Here is an 18,299-nt window from a genome sequence, read left to right on the forward strand (position 1 = left end):
GCAATGCAGAAATACAGAAAAGGGCTGTTGATGACAGAGCTCAAATGCCAGTCTGGGAATGCCTACCTGTAGATTTCACTTGTAAGAGAGAAAAACAAACCAGTATTTTGTTGAAGACAAAACAAAATCCCACTGTGGTATAAGAAGAAATGTATTTGGCCTCTGTCCCTGTCTCTCAGCACAGAGCTTCATAAACCCTGGAATTTCCTGAGCAACAGGAATCAATTGCAGAATGAGACCCAAAGGGCTGGTGAACACATCTGTGTGCTAGAGGGCAGCAGTGCATGCAGCTCCTTGGAAGAGCAAAGAGTTTCCCAGAGTCCTGTGAGGCACCTGGGGAGAAGACTGAGGGAACTCTGCTTTACATTAGGTCAGTTAGACACACAAGCCACAGCTGGACACCTGAGACTGGCATTTGAAGTGGGGCTGAGTCCTTAACCTGCGGGATCCGATGCTATGTGTACGTACACTGTGTCAGAACTGAACTGGGTTACAGGACACCTGGCTGGTTCTGCTGGAGAAGCTCTCAGTGAGCAGGGAAACCCTCACACACTGGCGTCCGAAGTGTTCTGCGACTATGCAAAGCGTGGTTTTCTCACCTGCAGCTTCTCAGTTCTGATGCTTACTGACTTACTTTTCTCAACCTCCCACGAGGATCTGTTTTTACCCAGGTCTCCAAAGTGAGTAAAAATCACCAGGTGGGAAGGACAGAGTGAGGATGCAGAAGCAAGAGAATTTAGACTGCTCTAACACTTGCATAGACCTGCAGCCATAGCACCTTGGCTTCCTTTCCCCACCTTGCCTGGGGCCTGGGGGAGAAGCCTCACCTAAACCCCACGCAGCTGCAGCAGCCATCCGGGCCATCTTGGCTTGAGTCTCATCATTAACCAGAGTCCACTTTTCACAGCACTGCTGGTGGAGCTGCCCCCTGAAGGAAAAGAAGCACATCGTCAGGGTGACTGAAACTGCTCCACAACCCGCCAATTTTTCTCTCCAGCCCAGAGGGTTAGCTGGGGCCACAGGGACCTGGAGTAAGAGGGGCCAGCCTTGAGCTGGGAGCATTTCAATAGAAACTACATTCCACTAGGCCCTATAATAGAGAAGTGAATAGCTATTTGTGGTTTCTAAGGCCTGGTGCTCATAATTTGAGAGTAAGTTTATCAGGGATAGGGACTGTTCTAACTCTGTGATGTGAAATGTCCTGAACATCTGGCCCCTTCAATAAATATTAAATAACCTCTCCTTTGCCAGTGAACTCTGGGCTCTTTCCCTTTGGCAGGCCTACAGAGAAAGCAATCTGAAGAGACACATCTGGATATTCATTTTGGGCTAAAGCTATAGGGAGAACTGGCTCTTAAAAGCATTATACAAATGGTTTCAGTCTGAGATGAAGCCAAAATGAAAAAATCTGTATAGAAGAAATGCTCTGGGATGATCATGTTTACCAGAAACCTAGATACTGCCTACTCTCAGAATTTTTCACAATTACTAAGAGTGTGGGTAAAGATTCTAAGATTAAGATACAAATGGTGCTTAAGAGACCCCAATACAGAACAAAAGTGAAAACCCTTTCCAGTACAGGAACTTCCTTCATTCTTTCCTGTACTGGGGATGGAAGTACTCCCTCACTTTGAGCCTCACCCTTAGCCTCTTTTATTTTATTTTGAGATAGGGTCTGGCTAAGTTGCCCAGACTGGCCTTGAATTTGCCAGCACCCTGCCTCAGCCTCCTGGGTAAGTGGTATTACAGGTGTGCATCTCTAAAAAGCTTTTCTGTGATGCTGAAGTTGCTGGTCAAGAGGCCACAGTTTGAGAACAACTGACTCAGAGGAGAGGAGTGGCTCACTTGTTCAGTCTGTTTTGGGACCTGCCTGGAGATCCCTGGGGTCTCATGGAGGTAGAAGAGGAAGCTCTATAATATCTCAATGGCACTTCCAAGCCTAAAATTCAAATGGTTATGGCTGGTGGACACGGGCAAGTTAGGCTTCCTTTACTCTTCTGTCAGGGCCACTGGTTTCTGTGACACAGGTCTAGGGATCTAGCTTTTCTTCTCATGTAGAGGTCGGAAGCAAGCTCAGTGATCAAAGTCCATGCTGTTACCCCAAGGGACACACCAGGGAGCTGGGCAAGGGCAGCATCCTGACAGCATCATAGGTGCTACCTTCACTATGTGGCTGAGAGCAGCTATCAGAGCCCACATAGGACATTTATATAGGAAGACACCGAGGTAGGGCTCCTTTCTCCCACAAACATTTGATACAAAAGAGAATGCAGAATGTACTGAGCCCTAACTCTTCAGGGTGGGTGGGGAGGGGGACAAATAAACCAACAATATGAGATTGTGGAGCAATAATTAGGATAGGTGCTCTGACCCTCGTGCTGCATACCAGGGAGGACAGAGCACTGGGCCGCCTTCCAAGACTCTGACTTTCCCACCTAGAGCAGTGGCAGAAGCTTGGCAAGTTCTTTCATTTGCAACTCCTGTGTGAGGTGGCAGCCAGGGATCTCAATCCAGAGGAATCTGTTTTCAAAGACACAGAGGCTGTATCTAAATAGCGTGAGGAGGGGGTTCACTTGGTTCATCTTGGCTGCATTGGCACTGCAGGGGTCACAGGGCCAGGGGGTCTCCTGGAGGCAGATGAGCACAGGAAGTCTTAACTCACTGGTCCACTCTGGATCATTCCTGCTGCCACTTCCAGTGAACCCTGCTTCAGGCAGGGTCAGGACATATGCTCAAAGCAAAAGAAATTTAGAAATTGCACTCTAAACAGAATCGACTGGACAAACTACATCTGAAATCTGCACGTGGTCAGGGAAAGGATTCTGCTTCTTTCACCTCTTTTTAAATCTCTCTCCATCTCCCACATTTGAAAATCCCTTGGTCAGCATCACCAGCCACTTACACTTTATAGGTAATTAGAAAATTGGAAAGAGCCCAAGAGAGCAGAGGCATGCGGGACTGAGAACTGCAACGTCAGGAGACCTGTGTCACTCTGCTCTTGGAATACCTCTGGCAAGCGCTCTCCCTCCAGTGAGCCTCCGTTTCCTCAACCACACACAACGGGACTGACAGATCACATCTTATCCTTTCCATGCATCCAAGTGATCCCTTCCTAGTCTAGCAAGGGACAGGTCATCTCCAATTCCAAAAGGGAGTGGGAGTGGAAGAAAGGGTTCAGAAAGGTTTCCAGGAGTAAGAAACTGTGGAGAGGACTCCAAAAAGAAGGAAAAGGAGAAGAAAAAGAGGAGAGCAACCCAGGGAAAAGAACAAATAGGTGCAGGGTAGGGAAGAGAGTGAATGATTTAGCCTGAGTTCGGATATGAGATGGAGTCCACTGAGCAACTGGTTGAGCTGAAGCCACAATCTGAAAGGCTCTGCGAACCAGGCTGTGAGACTTACGTCAATCCAAAGGTCACAGGGAGACACTATGGCATACCAGGAATTGATTAGAACTGGGTTTTAAGAATACTTACATCTTGCTTTATCCTTCTTTTAACAAGATATGACTATGATGCAGATTTGAAAATAGGAGAAAGTGTTTTTGGCACCAAGTGGCTAGTCCTCACTACACCTGTCTTTTGCGTCAGATCAGTGCTGTCCAGAAAGCTTTCTGTGATGATGGAAGTGTTCTGTGTCCCTGTCCCCCAGAACCATCCACTAGCCAGAGGTGGCACTGAACCCCTGAAATATGGCCAGTGCAACTGAGGAGCTGCATTTTAATTTTTATTTAACTTAAAATAATGACATGTGGCTAATGGCTGCCACAGTGGACAGTGTGACTTTAGAAACCCATTGACTTCAGCAAACAGTATACACTGGTGAAGCTCATTTGATAGGGCATGCTTCTTCAATTTATTGAAGGGAATGAATGTGGAATATTTATTTATGAAAATAAATAATGATACTTTTGAATCTTCCTAATAATGATTAAATTAGACAATTAAGCTGAATTGAGATAATTTTACAATATTATCGACCGACTTACCTATCTATATGTGATTCAATGCCCAAGGCTAAATTCACTGATATGAAATTTTTAGAAAAAAATTTTTAAGTTATAGATGGACAATACCTTTATTGTATTTATTTATTTTTTATATGGTGCTGAGGATGGAACCCAGTGCCTCACACGTGCTAGGCAAGTGCTCTACCACTGAGCCACAACCTCAGATCCAGATATGAAATTTTTATTTTATTTATTTATTTATTTATTTTGAGAGAGAGAGAGAGAGAGAGAGAGAGGAGAGAGAGAGAAGTTTAATATTTATTTTTTTAGTTTTCGGCGGACACAACATCTTTGTTTGTATGTGGTGCTGAGGATCGATCCCGGGCTGCACACAAGCCAAGGCGAGCGTGCTACCGCTTGAGCCACATCCCCAGCCCTAAAATTTTTATTTTTGAAATTTATTTTGAAATTTTATGTAAAACATGACAACACCTTCTATCTTGGGAATTAGTAATAACTTTCTATTGAGAAATAAAATCAATAATGAATTTACCAAAATAATATGTATAATTATGTACAGAAAAGACCACTCCTTTAGAAGCCTTACTTTGATTTTGCTCACAGTATTTTAAAAACTTTTCAAGGTATCAAATTTCTAAACAAATAAAAATTTGCCTATATTAAATAGACTAGATTTAGCCACATGATGGAATATTATGAAGCCATCAGAAATGAGGTAGTAGCTCCATTTTGGAACAGTGGCCAAGAATTGGTAAGTAATAAAAGCAAGGCACAAATAATAACAGATACACTATTGTTAATGTATGTGCTTATGATGGGGGTTCAGGATGCCAAAATATGACTCCTTAGCATAGCAAATATTTTAAGAAACAGGCATCATGAAGGTCTCTCTGACCTTCCTCTGTCTTCCCTAATCAGTTCATAATACAGTCAAGGAATAAATGTCAAAATGGAGTAGCAATGGTTCAGAGCACTTAAAATGGAATCAGGAGGCCCACTGTTAATCAGATCTGGAGTAGTACTGTTTTCCTCCGTGTGGCCGGCCACACTACATCTCTGTGACTCACCTCCACTGTCCTCACCTCTTCCCCAGATGCTCTCTTAGCTGGTGTTGCTCTCTCCTCTCAGGCCTCCCTTCAGGCTACTCTCTAATTTGCTCTTTTTATAATGGAAGCCTGATGATGATGCTCTCCAAACACACGAGCAAGCTTTCCAGTAGTTCCTGGGTTTAAGCCCCAACTCCGGCAGGGCCAATGAGCCTCATGCATTACAACAGCCCTGTTGCCTGCCCTGTGAGCTCTTAGAAGGCAGGACTCTGTCTTGGTCCTGTTGTGTCCTCAAGGCAGACACTGGTAATGAATGAGCACCCACTAATGGTGGGTTGAACGAACAAGTGGGCACACTCAGTGTCACATTCAAGAGACAGTGGGTACAACCTGCTACTAGGGAAGCAATGAGAAACTGATGTGACTCCCTTTTTGAATATAAATAAATAACAGTAGCTTCTACCTCAAGGCCTATCCTAAGGAAGGGGGCGTGACCCTTGTCCTTGGAAAAACCCACAGAGCCTTTCTAGGCACATACCCACCCTGCTGAGTTGTTTGTCTGCAAATAACAGGAGAGACCTGCAGCGCCAGGTGTCCCTGACTCAGTTAGGCTAGGTGAGGACCCATAGCAACTACCTAGCAACCTCCAATCAGCATGAGACAGGGAAAATACCTAGGATGCCAGATGACCCCCCAGTAGTTTATGGTGGTTGATAACATGTTGGGAAACCATGTAGTTTATGGTTTAATCCATACACCCCTCACGGATTAAACCAATCAGTTCAAAGGAATCCCTCTCTTGTACTAACCAATCATCCTTACCCAATTTGTTCCCGCCAGTGAATGTGCTTGCTAATTAATGTTAAGAATGGTGTTTGATATTCCCGTGGTATGGAATGATTTGCTGTGTGATGTTGTGACACATAGAGTATCCCCCCAAAACCTATAATATTTCACTGAACAAAGGACCGGGACTCACTCCCTGGGACGGTTGTGAGTTCAGGCTCGAGCTTGCAATAAAAACTCTTGTGTGATTGCATCGGATTCGGCTCCTGGAGGTCTATTGGGGTCCCATGAATCTGGCATTACAGCAGCACAGCATTTTGTTTCAGTCATTTAAAACCACAACTGAGCTATTAAAAACGACAGCATGTGGGGCTGGAGCTCAGTGGTAGAACGTTTGCCTTGTACGCATGAGGCACTAGGTTCAATCCTCAGTACCATATAGAATTAAATAAATAAAATATTGTGTCCATCTACAACTAAAAATATTTTTTTCAAATGGCAGCATGTCATTTTGCTTTAACTATTTCTTTCTTTATTATTACTATTATTATTATTATTTAGTATTAGGGACTGAACTCTGCCACTGTCTGGGGGAAGACTCATCACCAGCCTCTCCGCCTGCCAATCAGGCCACCATCCCCATGAAACTCACCACTCGCCCAAGGCCTCAAGGCAGCGCATGCGGCCAAGCATGAGCTCAGGGTCATCCTTGTTGGTGTCCATCTTCTTATCATAGGCTACAAGGGCATCCTCCCACTCGTGCAGTTTCTCATACCAGGTGGCCTGGATCTCCTGCGGGTCAAGACAGAGAGTTGCTTGAGGCACAGAGAACAAGGAGTGGCAGTTTAGAACCCAAACCTCCCTCTCACAGCTCGCATGGACTTGGACTGAAAAGAACTTCTGCCCACCTGGAGGTAAGTTGTTTAGTGGAATGGAAATGCCCGCTGCTTGGCACACTGATGGAACAACCCTGGGCCCTGGGACAATCTGAGAGCACCTATTCCATCCCTGGCACTTCCTGCCCAGACACAGGGGTCACCAGACCACAGCTTGTAGAAACACATGCGAGGACAGGGGAAATCATTCAGGAACAGTGAGGTCCCTGACCAGAGCTCCTGCAAAGGTGCCAAGACCAGAATCTGCTGGAACACTGATGCTGGGCTGCGTGGCAGGGATGGTAGCTGCTTTCCTGATGAGCCAGGAAGAACAGGCCACATCTGCTTATTTGCTGGAGGCAAACAACTCCCTTTTAGAAGTCCCGGATTCTCTGCATTCTTAATACATATTTAAACTTTCAGGAAATAATAATTTAAAATACAATAGAACACTACCACTTAAAATTCTTTGGAAAACCTTTGCCTTCTTCTCCAGCCTCCCATCCAATGTTCCTCCTGTGTAGTGCTTTGGCGCCTTTACTAATGTCAGCAGCCAAGGAAGTGATTCCATCACGCTGGCAGATGGAGTGTGCCATGCCGATGGTGAGTGTCACCCACGTGAGTAAGGGGTGCTGCGATCCTGAAACTAGAGACCAGGGTTCGCCACATGGCCAGACGGTCTTATGTGTCTTCCGTCTGCCTTCCACCTCTGTCTGTCCTCTGGCTTCTTCATCAGCTCAATAAATGACTATTTCTCCATCAGACCAGGGTAGTGGTCCTCTAGGGAGTTCTATAACAATATGATTCTGCAATGGAATCTGTACGACATGATGCAGGACCTACATTAGTTTTCTCCCATTATCCTCTTCCCCTTCCTATCTCCTTTTTTTTGGTACCAGGGACTGAATCCAGGGATGCTTATCACTAACCCATATCCCCAGCCCCCTTTATATATTTTATTTAGAGACAAGGTCTCGATAAGTTGCTAAGTGCCTCACTAAGTTGCTGAGGCTGGCTTTGAACTCGGATCCTCCTGTCAGCCTCCCGAGCTGCTGGGAATACAGGTGGGTGCCTTGGCACCTGGCCCTAGCCCCTTTTATTTTTGAGACAGGATCTCACTAAATTGCTTAGGGCTTCACTAAGTTGCTGAGGCTGTCCTGGAACTTGCGATCCTCCTGCCTCAGCCTCCTAAATTGCTGGGATTATAGGCATGTACCATGGTAGCCGGCTCTTCCTCCCTTTCTAAATAAAACTATTTGTGTAGTATGTACGCTGACAGCCGCTCTTCTGAGCTGCCTGAAGGAACCTCTTTTTCCTGAACGTCAATAAGGAGGTACAGCCAGGTGCAGTGGCATACGCCTGTAATTCCAGCAGCTCAGAAGGCTGAGGCAAGAGGATCGCAAGTCAGAGCCAGCCTCAGCAACTTAGCGAGGCCCTAAGCAACTCAGTGAGACCCTGTCTCAACATAAAAAAGGGCTGAGGGGTGACTTAGTGGTTAAGTGTCCCTGGGTTCAATTCCTGGTACCAAAAAAAAAAAAAAAAGGTCATAGTAGAATAAATCAGACATAACTTTCCTATGCTCACATATGAGTTACACAACCAGTGAAACTCCACATCATGTATGATTACAAGAATGGGAATTTATACTTCCATATATGCCAAAATACATTCTACTGTCATGTATATCTAAAAAGAACAAATGAAAAAACAAAATAAGGAGATTGCTTCTGCAGACCGTTAACTTCTTTCTACCTCTTTCCCCTACTTAGTTTTGGCAGCATCAATGTCCTACCTGCGGTCCCTGTACCAGCTGTTGGGGCTGCCACAGCCAGCCTTCCCCCACTGCCAGCGGGGTTGCCAGAATGGGCGTTTGTGGCTCCATGCCCATTTTAGGTAAACTAAGCTTCATTTGCTAAGACTGCCTAGATCATGCCCATTACGCCTACACATGAAAGACAAAATCTACAAGAGTGACTTACAGAGACAGTGTAAAATGAGAAGCCCTTAGATGAGCAGGAGCTTCCCGTGCTGGATTTCTATACCAGGAGCCAGTGAGCAATGCGTGGCATGTACCCGGTGAACCAGCAGAAAGGAGCAGGGGCAGCATATGGATCAGGTCAAGTAGGGGGCAGGATATTTTGAATTGCAACGAATTGCAGAAACTATAAGGTTTAAGCAATGAATCACACAAAATTCTAATGAGATTGCTGTTACATAAATTGTGCTGAGAAAGCACAGGCTCTGCCAAGAAAAAGCAAACCATTGTCAAGCTTAATGTGATTCAGCTCCCTAAATATAACAGAAAATCCACCGTGGTTTAGCAGTAATCCTGGAGCTAATGGTCACCTTAAGAACCTGAAGATGCAAGAACTTTCATTGAAGCTTGGCATTCTGAACCAGGGTACAAACTGTCTCTTGGCAGATCACCTGAACACCAGATGTGTGTGGAGCCCTTGTGTCAATCAGTACTCACTGGAATCCAAGCTCTAAGGATGTCAGGGCAGAGCACAGTGTAGTCTAGTGGAGACAATAAACGCCCCTAGGCCTGCTTCTTCCCTCTGCAAAGGAGCACTGTGGCAAAGATGGACCAGACAGTTCTTCCCATTTTGTCATCATCTGGAGAGATGCTACCTTAGTCCAGTTACAGATAGTACATGCTGGAGATGACAAAAGATCGCCTTAAAAGTCTTAGTCCAGTTACTAGCCCTTCTAGGAGGCAAAATGCTAGACAATCAAATAAAAGCCTATGAGGTACTCATTTTCTTAATTCTAATCTGTGGCTCTTGATTAAGGCAAGCCATCACAAATGACCTACATGACTCATAAAGGACTCCTCATCAATATGTGGACCCAGAGCATCTCAGCCTTCTAGGAATTCAATACTAAGTTCATTAAGTTATGCTTTATATATTTTTGGATTATCAAAGGCCCCTCTCCAGACCCCTAAGAGTAATGAAAATGGTTTAGTATTGGTAGGGCAAAGACGGCACAGAGAAGCAGCTATGTAAGCAATAATGGAATAAAAAAATCCTTCAACATTGGGCATAAATTACAGAATGCATTTTGCCTGGAGAATTGGCCATATTTTCTTCCAGAATGTATACAGAGTGGTCACTGTGGGCCAGACACATGTGATCTGCCACAGGGACATAATAACTCAGGTTAAATGCCAGGCTTTGAGTCCAGACTGCCAGGATTCAAGTCTTGGTTCTGCCATCTGTTTCTGCTGTCAGCTCAGACAGATTCATTTTTTTTTTTTTTTTTGGTACAGGGGATTAAACCTAGGGATGCTTTACCACTGAGCAACATTCCAGACCTTTATTTTTTATTTTGAGACAGGGTCTTCCTAAGTTGCCGAGGGTCTCACTAAACTGCTGAGACTAGCCTCCAACTCACAATCCTCCTGCATCAGCTTCCCAAATAGCTGGGATTATAGATATGTGTCACTGTGCCTGGTCCAGACAGGTTCTTAGCCTACTGAGATCATGGTTTCCTCTGGAAAATGGATAAGAACAGTAGCTACTGCATCGCATCATTGAGGACTAAATTAGATGAGGCACATACAGCACTTGGCAAAAGGTGAGTAATACACTAAGCTTGATAAATATCAGCAATTCTTTATTAGATTCTACCCTCACCATTTATGTTCGGTTTGAATGTAATACCTAAGGCCATTGTCTTTAAGATACAGGCAAGTCAGCGTTATACTGTTACAAATTGGGAAAGAACAAAAACCGGAAAGTAACTTTCTCAACACCTTGGCCAAGTGCCTCCCTTGCCAGTTCCCTACCTCTAGCTTTTCTAGAAGGAATGAGGCACTCACCAGCTCTCCAAAGTGCTTCATGGCGTATTCCAACACCCCGGCAGCTGCCTCGGGCTGCTGTAGCTTATTATTAATGCTGAGGAAACAAAAGGAAGAGGGGGTTACAGTTGGTGAGTCTGAGGCAAGAGGTGTGGGCTGTTGGGGGGCAGATGGCTCACCTGAATGCAGGGAAACAGTAGGGCAGATGCAGGGAAGCCTCAATTACCTAGCACCATCTGGAAGGCTCGGTCTGAAGGGCTTCATATGAGAAAAGTTTTTTGACCCGTTCTCCCTAATTTTGAGGAGCAGTAAAGTGAATGCTAACACGTGAGGCTCTGAGCCTGTCACCCAGCACAGCCAGATTTCCTCTCAGAGGCTGTCAAGCAGGCAGCACACATCTTTTTTGTTGCAGCAGTGCTGGGGACGAAACCCAGGGCCTTCCACATGCTAGGCACACACCCTACCACTGAGTTACAACCCTCACCCTGCGTGTCCAAATTTTTAAAAAAATAATTATTTTTTAGTTTTAGGTGGACATAGTATCTTTATTTGTTTTTATGTGGTGCTGAGCATTGAACCCAGTGCCTTATGCATGCTAGGCAAGCACTCTACCTCTGAGCCACAACCCCAGCTCCCTGCGTGTCCATTTTTTAAAAATCTAAAATCCTGGGTTGGGGATGTGGCTCAAGCGGTAGCGCACTCGCCTGACATGCGTGCGGCCCGGGTTTGATCCTCAGTACCACATACTAAGATGTTGTGTCCACCGAAAACTAAAAAAAAAAAATAAATATTAAAAAATTCTCTCTCTCTCTCTTTAAAAAAAAAAACAAAAATAACTAAAATCCTGGATCCAAAACTGTCCCCACTGCAGTGCACAACCACATGAGATTCCGCAGAACCTTTAACTCTTACTTCTCATCAGTTGCCTTCAGAAATAGGAAGAACCCAAATCAATGAAAAAGTCAGACTCTAGGTACAGAGGCTGAGCATCCACCCCATGCCAACCTGGGGGCGGGGCTGGGCACTGCACCAACTGCTCTCCGACAGTGCCCGGTATCTTCGTAGTGCCTCTAAAGGGACCAGTGAGTTCCTCAGGCTGGCCTCTGGTGAAGAAGTGCTTGTCCCTAGGATACTCTGTTTGGCTGATGTCACCTGCAGGCCACTTGGGGCCCATGGAGCTAAAGGACTGCACCCATGTGGGGACAGCTGGGCAGTGCCACTGGAAGGCCTGATGTCTGGAGCTGGTTAATCAGGGAGGCCACATGGAGCCCCCAAAGCAGGAGAGCTGTGGGGCTTAGACCCTTGTTCTAATAGGAACTTGTGCAACTAAACCCAGCACCAACCACAAGCCTGAGCTGTGGAAGAAGGGGAACAGGGAGAGTGAAGAAGCAGGCTGGGGACAGCCACAGAATAATGATTTCACCAAAAATGAGACATATCAACTTGGGAATCTGGACTGACTTAACAAGCAAGGATCTGGTTTATTGCCTTGAGTACAAACTGTCTACTTGAGTAGGATTAATATTAAGTGGTCTGGGGACAGGCCAGGATTTGGGTTTGATGTGGTAATATGGTAAGAGATTGCTGTTATAAATCTTATTTTAAAAATCCAATTCCATCACATTTCTTCCAATAAAACTGAGAAGGAACTGCTCAGAAATCTGATGAGCTAAAGATGTTAACATTTGTGAAAGTAATGGCCCAGGTTTACAAAGTGCATTTCAAATAATCTTTCCAACCTGTCACTCCTTTGGCCTCATGTATTCCTGCGTCTGTGGGGACAGAAAGGTAAGATCAGCCCTGCCTTACTTATCCCCCTTAATGGGGAGATGTAGGCCCTGGAAGGGCGGTGATTTTCCCATAGGGAATCAGGATAGCCCTGCAATATCTGCAGTGATTGTACGACTGATAAGAATAAACAAGGGGTGCAGCAGCTTTGGTTTGGAATCAGAAGACCGATTCCTGGAGGTCTAATTCTGCCACTTACAAACCAGTCGCCTTTTCTGAGTTTTGAACTATCTATAAAGCAGGGTAAATCCTACCTCCTCCACAGTCTTCAGGGAAATGAATGGAACAGTGGGTATGAAGTTATTAGAGACACAATTCAATGCTTGTCCACAGGTAGGTTTGAGTCTTAAGCTAGCATTAGGGATCACCAGTGTGAGCTCCAAACTCTTCTGAATAGGTTATTTGGGCATCCGGGCTCCAGCCTCTAGGGTCTGCAACCAGAGGTGGAAGTCTGTGCCATGTCCCTCTCTTTTGCTTGTAGGAGTATCAGATCTGATGGGGGAATCAAATGGGACGACACACTGGTGCTTCCTGTACTAGTCCTAAGCAAATCAACAAACCAGAATGTTCTTCATAAGCTAGTCTGCTGCAGAATTCAGAAATATTTTTCATCTCCAAAAAGTGAAACCAAAGCTTCACAGTTTCCTTTAGTTAGCTCTATGGAGCTTTCTACACTAAGAATGAAACCAAATCAAAAGGGTTAAACTCTATCCTGGGCTTACTGCAAAGTAGGTCCCAATGCCTCTTGGCTCAATCAGTCTGGTACTAGACTCAGGTCCACTCACAGGGAGAGGTGTGAACTGTATGGATAATTACCACTACTAGGTATAAGTGTGTCATTACTTAATTCCTTGAATCCAAATATAGTTTTGGGAAGCATTAGGAAAACAGAAAGCCTGTATAGAGCTTACATGATATGTAATTATATATTTCCTATATGCTCTTCAGTGGACTCTTGGGGTGGCCTTCATTGGGGTAAACTCCTGGAAGGAGAATAAAACTGTTCTGATGTAGAAGATAAAGTACTGTTTGCCCAAGCAGAAGGAGCTAACTCTAAGAAACACACATAAAAATCCAAGAGTTCTAACAACTGCCTTCCAATCTTGTGTTCTAGAACATGTTCTACTTTCAAAACAATTATAAACATTACCAAAGCTTGACTCATTTGGGGGAGAAAACAACACAAAACCAAAACCAAATAAAAGCCTGTTCTTAATCTACTCAGCCACTAATTATGCAGAGAGCTTAACAAAAATTAATCAGAAGTAGGAAGTAGTGGTTAGAGTCCTCAAAGGAGAAATTCAAACATGACTTTAACACTGCTGTGGCTTTGAAGTGTCTCCTCCACGACAGACCAGCACAGCACTGCAAACCAAAGATGACATTTCATCATGTAGCCCTGACTCCTTTAAGAGAAAGCCCGACTGAGTCATCTTCAGTGATTGCAGGGGGACAGGGGCCTGCAGCAGGGCTTAGCTGGAAGGAGAGAGAGAAGCAGGTGGGGCTCCATGGGGAGCTACCAACCAAGCTTTCAGCAATGCCATGATACTTGGGGTTGCACACTGACCTGCACAGGACACTCCTGGGTTTCTACTCTGGGCATCAATGGGCACCCATAATACCTGTAAACTAGGTGGGTAAAAGCCAGGGAGGATGTTTCAATTAGTCAACTCTCTCTATAACTTGCTGTACAGGAGAAGGGAGCCCTCCTGGGCCTTCACATTAACTCCCCCACTGACACTGTGGCAACACCCCCTCTGACCCCAAGCTCCTACCCATTTCTATTTCCTTTCAGAAGCTACTAATACACCTTAATGCTTCCCATGTGACAGCTGGCATGCCACCACTGCAGACTTTTTTGAAGCAGCTCGTTGGAGGCTGCCAGGCTTAGAGGCCTGGGTTGCAAAATGTAGAATAAAGGCTCTGTAGAAACTCAGGAGTTCCTACTATAAGTCCCTAGTTTCCTGGTTATTAGGTTAACACAGGGAGTCATTGGAAATATTCCTCTCCTAAACTCGGTTGTGGTTTTATGAGGCTGAAGGGAGACTGCGTGGTCAGCTCATGTGAAGAAGTCACCTTTGCTCACAGCTCCCTTAACAAGGAGCTCCCGTTTTATGGGGCAGCTGGGAGTTTTAAACACTCCCGTGTGCCCCTCAGTCTGTCCACGTTAATGCTGGAAGCTTATAAAGGCAAATCATTCAAAGTCCCAGCTCAACAATGAGGAACGGTTAATGGCACAAACCAGACCCCACTGATGCCAGTCTCGCAAAAAGGACCCCACAACAAACAAGGCTCTGAGGCTTGGGCAGCTGGGTGCCCACAATGCGTAAGTGAGGGGTGGACCAGAGCACCCATGTCCACTCCACCTGCAGTGGCAGGAGAGACTATGGCACAAGCTCTTCTCAGCTGGGAAGTTCTGATGCCCACTGCTCTCTCCGTGGCTGTGCAGTCTGTCTGCAGTCTCCATTTTCCGGGGACAATTTCCCATCTTACATAGCTATGAATCTATGGAGCAGACAGACACAGCCTGCCCCAAAGTAAAGCCCAGAGCCCACAAATGAACCTGGTGTTAGAAAGCTAGACTGAAAAGAGAACAGAGTGAACTGGGATCAGCAGCAGAAGAGGCATACTCCTTCTTGTGTATTCCCTACTCTGAGGCCAAATTTTTACTGAAGGAGGCTGAGTTGAAGAGCTGGAAAACTGAGGAAAGTGCTCTCGAGCGTTGAGAAGAGTGAACTAATAAGGATAAGCAGCTGCCTGGATGCCTACAAAGGCCAAGCAGATCACACACAATGCCTTCCTCCCTACTATGTGCAAATGCAGAGGCCCCGAGAGAAGAGCACTGGGGCGTGCTTGTGCTTTAGAGGCGAGGACCATTCGCGGCCTGGGCAGGTGGTCATCAAGTGGTGGCTAAGAAGGCGGATGGGAGCGTAACCTCTGACTGACTGTGACCCTCTGCTCGAGCTGTCCCTCAGTGTTCTTCACAGGGAGCAGGGGGGTAATGAGGGACTCAAGATCTCAACGCTATCCCAGAGCAAAGCAGCCTGACACCATTCCTGCCCCCCAAAGAACACTGTGACCCTAAGGGTTTCCTTCCTCAGTTGCTGCTCCATGGCCCTGGACTGAGGTGAAGTCTAGGCACTGGCTTGGTTGTCCTTCCTGGTGTGGCCCTGCTGGTGATCCCCTCACCTCTCAGCCTCAGCACCTTGGTGACCTCCAGGCACAGGGTGAGGGGCCTCCATGCCAGGCCAGGGCAGGGCAGAAGGTCCTCGGGCAACAGAGCAGTGGCAGCACATCTGGGAGCGCGGTGCCCCCCTGGGTCCCCTCCAGGCCCTCAGGAGGACATTACCTGACTGCTTCCATATGGTGGGGCCTCCCTCCTCCTGTCTGTCTATTTCTAGACTGGACTACTGTCTGCATTTTGTTTGGTTCCTGGTCAAGGAAGAATTCTCTGAATTCCCATGGCTCTTGGTTGGTGACAGTCAACAGGGGACTGTGGCAGGTCTGAGTGGGGCATTCTGACCAGCTCCAAGACCACCCTGGATGTTACTTTGGGTCCATTCCACCATATAAAAAAGTTCTTCTTGTTTCTTTTACAGAGTGGAAACTGCTTCAGATCCCCCTCCCTGCCCGTGTCACTTCTCCCAGCACTGAGACTTAGCTCTGTACCCAGTGACTGATTAAAAACAGAACAGTCTGGTGCCCTGACAGAGCCAGACAATCTGGGGTTGGCTGGACCCTGATGTCTTCATCAGGCAGCTCCTCTGAGAAAAGGAGATGGTCTGGGGAACTCCAGGGTGGACCAGCCTCTTTCAGAAGAGTACTTTAAAGCAGAAGGACAGCAATGAAGGCAGAAGTCGAGGAGAGAACACTGGAACTGCGGCACACAGGAAGCAGGGGCGGGACCATCCCAATGCTGCAGGAGGGAGAGTGGAGGTCAGAGTGGCCCACCTGAGAGCCAGAGGCAGGTGACGAAAACAGTACCCAGGTCTGGTAGAGTCTCTGGTCCTTTCTCCGTATTAAGAGAGAATCTGCCCCATTACAGGGTTTCAAACCTGACATGTGCTCCTGAGCTCTCTGGGACCAGGGTACAAAATTCTTGGTGTGAGTGAGGTGGCTGGCTCTGGACACTCCAAATAGGTTCCTGAGGTCTTTGCCCCACTGAAGCCTCAGGGAAGGGCTCCTACTGCATCCTGGCCCCCTGCTGGTCACAGTGACTAGAGGACAGGCTAAATCTCCATATGACAAGGTATCAGTTCTTAAGAATAAAAAAGGCACAATAATATTCAAGATGTGAAGAGGGGGCAAGAAAGTCTGTCTTTTCAGGGTTGATGGAGGAAGTGTACCTTTTTCTCTTAATTAAGAAAAATTGGGGCTGGGGATGTGGCTCAAGTGGTAGCGCGCTCGCCTGGCATGCATGCAGCCCGGGTTCGATCCTCAGCACCACATACAAACAAAGATGTTGTGTCCACCGAAAACTAAAAAATAAATATTAAAATTCTCTCTTTAAAAAAAAAAGACAAATTGTGGGAAGGGAAGTTCACTGCAACAGAATCACCATTTTGAAATAACTCCACCTGCATGTGTTCTGTAATAATTAATGTGTGTTCTCTACACAGTGGTGACCAGGGCAGTTTTATATTCTGCCTTTTCACATAACACATGCATTTTTCTCTTTTCTCAGACTCTTTATAATTCCTTTTAGAGACAGCGAGGTTGTGTCACCTGCTGATCCAGGGCTGGCTGAGAGCAGCACCTGTTGAAGCTGTGCTGCTCATGAGCTCTCAGCTCAGTGAACGACCTGTCCTCTACAAGTCTACAGAGTTGGCTCTGGGAATTGGTGTCTTCCCCCCACCCCCGAGGATGTACACTGCCCAGAGACCGGCATCCTCCACACCCACCCCAGGCTCTCCTGGCTGGACAGGGCCTCAGTGCCCTAGCACGACCCAGCATGGAGTACAGAGAGGTGCATGGTCCTAGAGTGTCGAAGCACAAGCTCTGTGCTGGCTGTGTTGCCAACCGAGGGCCTGTCAGAGGTGTGCTGTAAAAATGATGAACGGCCTGTCACATTTCCAGGCTCTGGCTGATTTAAGGAGCTATTGGCAGGCGCATTGCTCCCAGCATGTCAGCCAGTTAATTACTTCCAACTTTATCTTTCTTGTCAACACTTCTTGACAAATTGGCCATTATCTTCTTATTCTACAACAATGAGCACTGCTCCTTTTCTGGTGATGCCTGGAGGGTTTTCTCCCCCTTTCTGCTTCTTATGTCCAGAGTGAAATGAAGAGCTCTGGGAGGGACTATTACAAAGAAGCTGTTGAGAAAAAGAACAAAAGCGGGGAGGCTGCCTTGACCCGACCTAAGCTGATTTCCATCTACCTTAACTCAAACAGAGAGCACAGTTTGGGAAAAATCCACATTTCTTGGCTTCTGAATGTCCAAGAGCTCTGACTCAGTCTATTGTGTGGATGCAGCTGAGAAACCACAATGAAGTGAGCTGGCACCTCGTGACCTGGCAGCCTCTAGCTCTCCGCATTTAATTGTATAAGCAGATATGAGTGAGGCTTCCACTGTGTTAAGGAGTTGGGTCCACTGTAGGACGGTCGCCTGGGATCAAAGGGAAAAAAAATGTGCCTACCTTCTCGGTGAGGAAAAAGCTGACATAAGAGAAGTGTGACACAATATAACCGGAGAACCTAGATTCCCAGGCAATGAACTATCTGAAAGAATTTCGACAGCCGGGTGCAGTGGTGCACGCCTGTAATCCCAGCGGCTCGGAAGGCTGAGGTAGGAGGATTGCAAGTTCAAAGCCAGTCTCTGCAACTCAGTGAGGCCCTAAGCAACTCAGCGAGACCCTGTCTCTAAATAAAATATAAAAAAGAGCTGGGGATGTGGCTCAGTGGCTAAATGCCTCTAGGTTCAATCCCTGGTACCTAAAAAAAAAAAAAAAGAAAGAGAGAGAGAGAAAATTTTGAGAGACCATTGGTGTCACCACTAATAATGGGATGAAATCAGAGGCAGCCAGAGGCAGAACC

At 46.3% G+C, this 18,299-nt stretch overlaps 1 protein-coding gene across 1 annotated transcript in view; it reads right to left on the reverse strand.

Moving 5' to 3' along the window:
- The window catches only part of Mtor (mechanistic target of rapamycin kinase), a 117,128-nt gene that overhangs the window by 33,844 nt on the left and 64,985 nt on the right, over positions 1 to 18,299 (reverse strand). Inside the window, exons 29-31 of the mRNA XM_027947615.2 lie at positions 10,498 to 10,573; positions 6,452 to 6,591; positions 828 to 928 (exon numbers count right to left, since the gene is read on the reverse strand). Coding sequence (XP_027803416.1) covers positions 828 to 928; positions 6,452 to 6,591; positions 10,498 to 10,573 — 317 coding nt within the window. The remainder of the gene's footprint in view (positions 1 to 827; positions 929 to 6,451; positions 6,592 to 10,497; positions 10,574 to 18,299) is intronic.

This window comes from Marmota flaviventris, chromosome 10, assembly GCF_047511675.1.
Source record: "Marmota flaviventris isolate mMarFla1 chromosome 10, mMarFla1.hap1, whole genome shotgun sequence".
Taxonomy (NCBI): domain Eukaryota; kingdom Metazoa; phylum Chordata; class Mammalia; order Rodentia; family Sciuridae; genus Marmota; species Marmota flaviventris.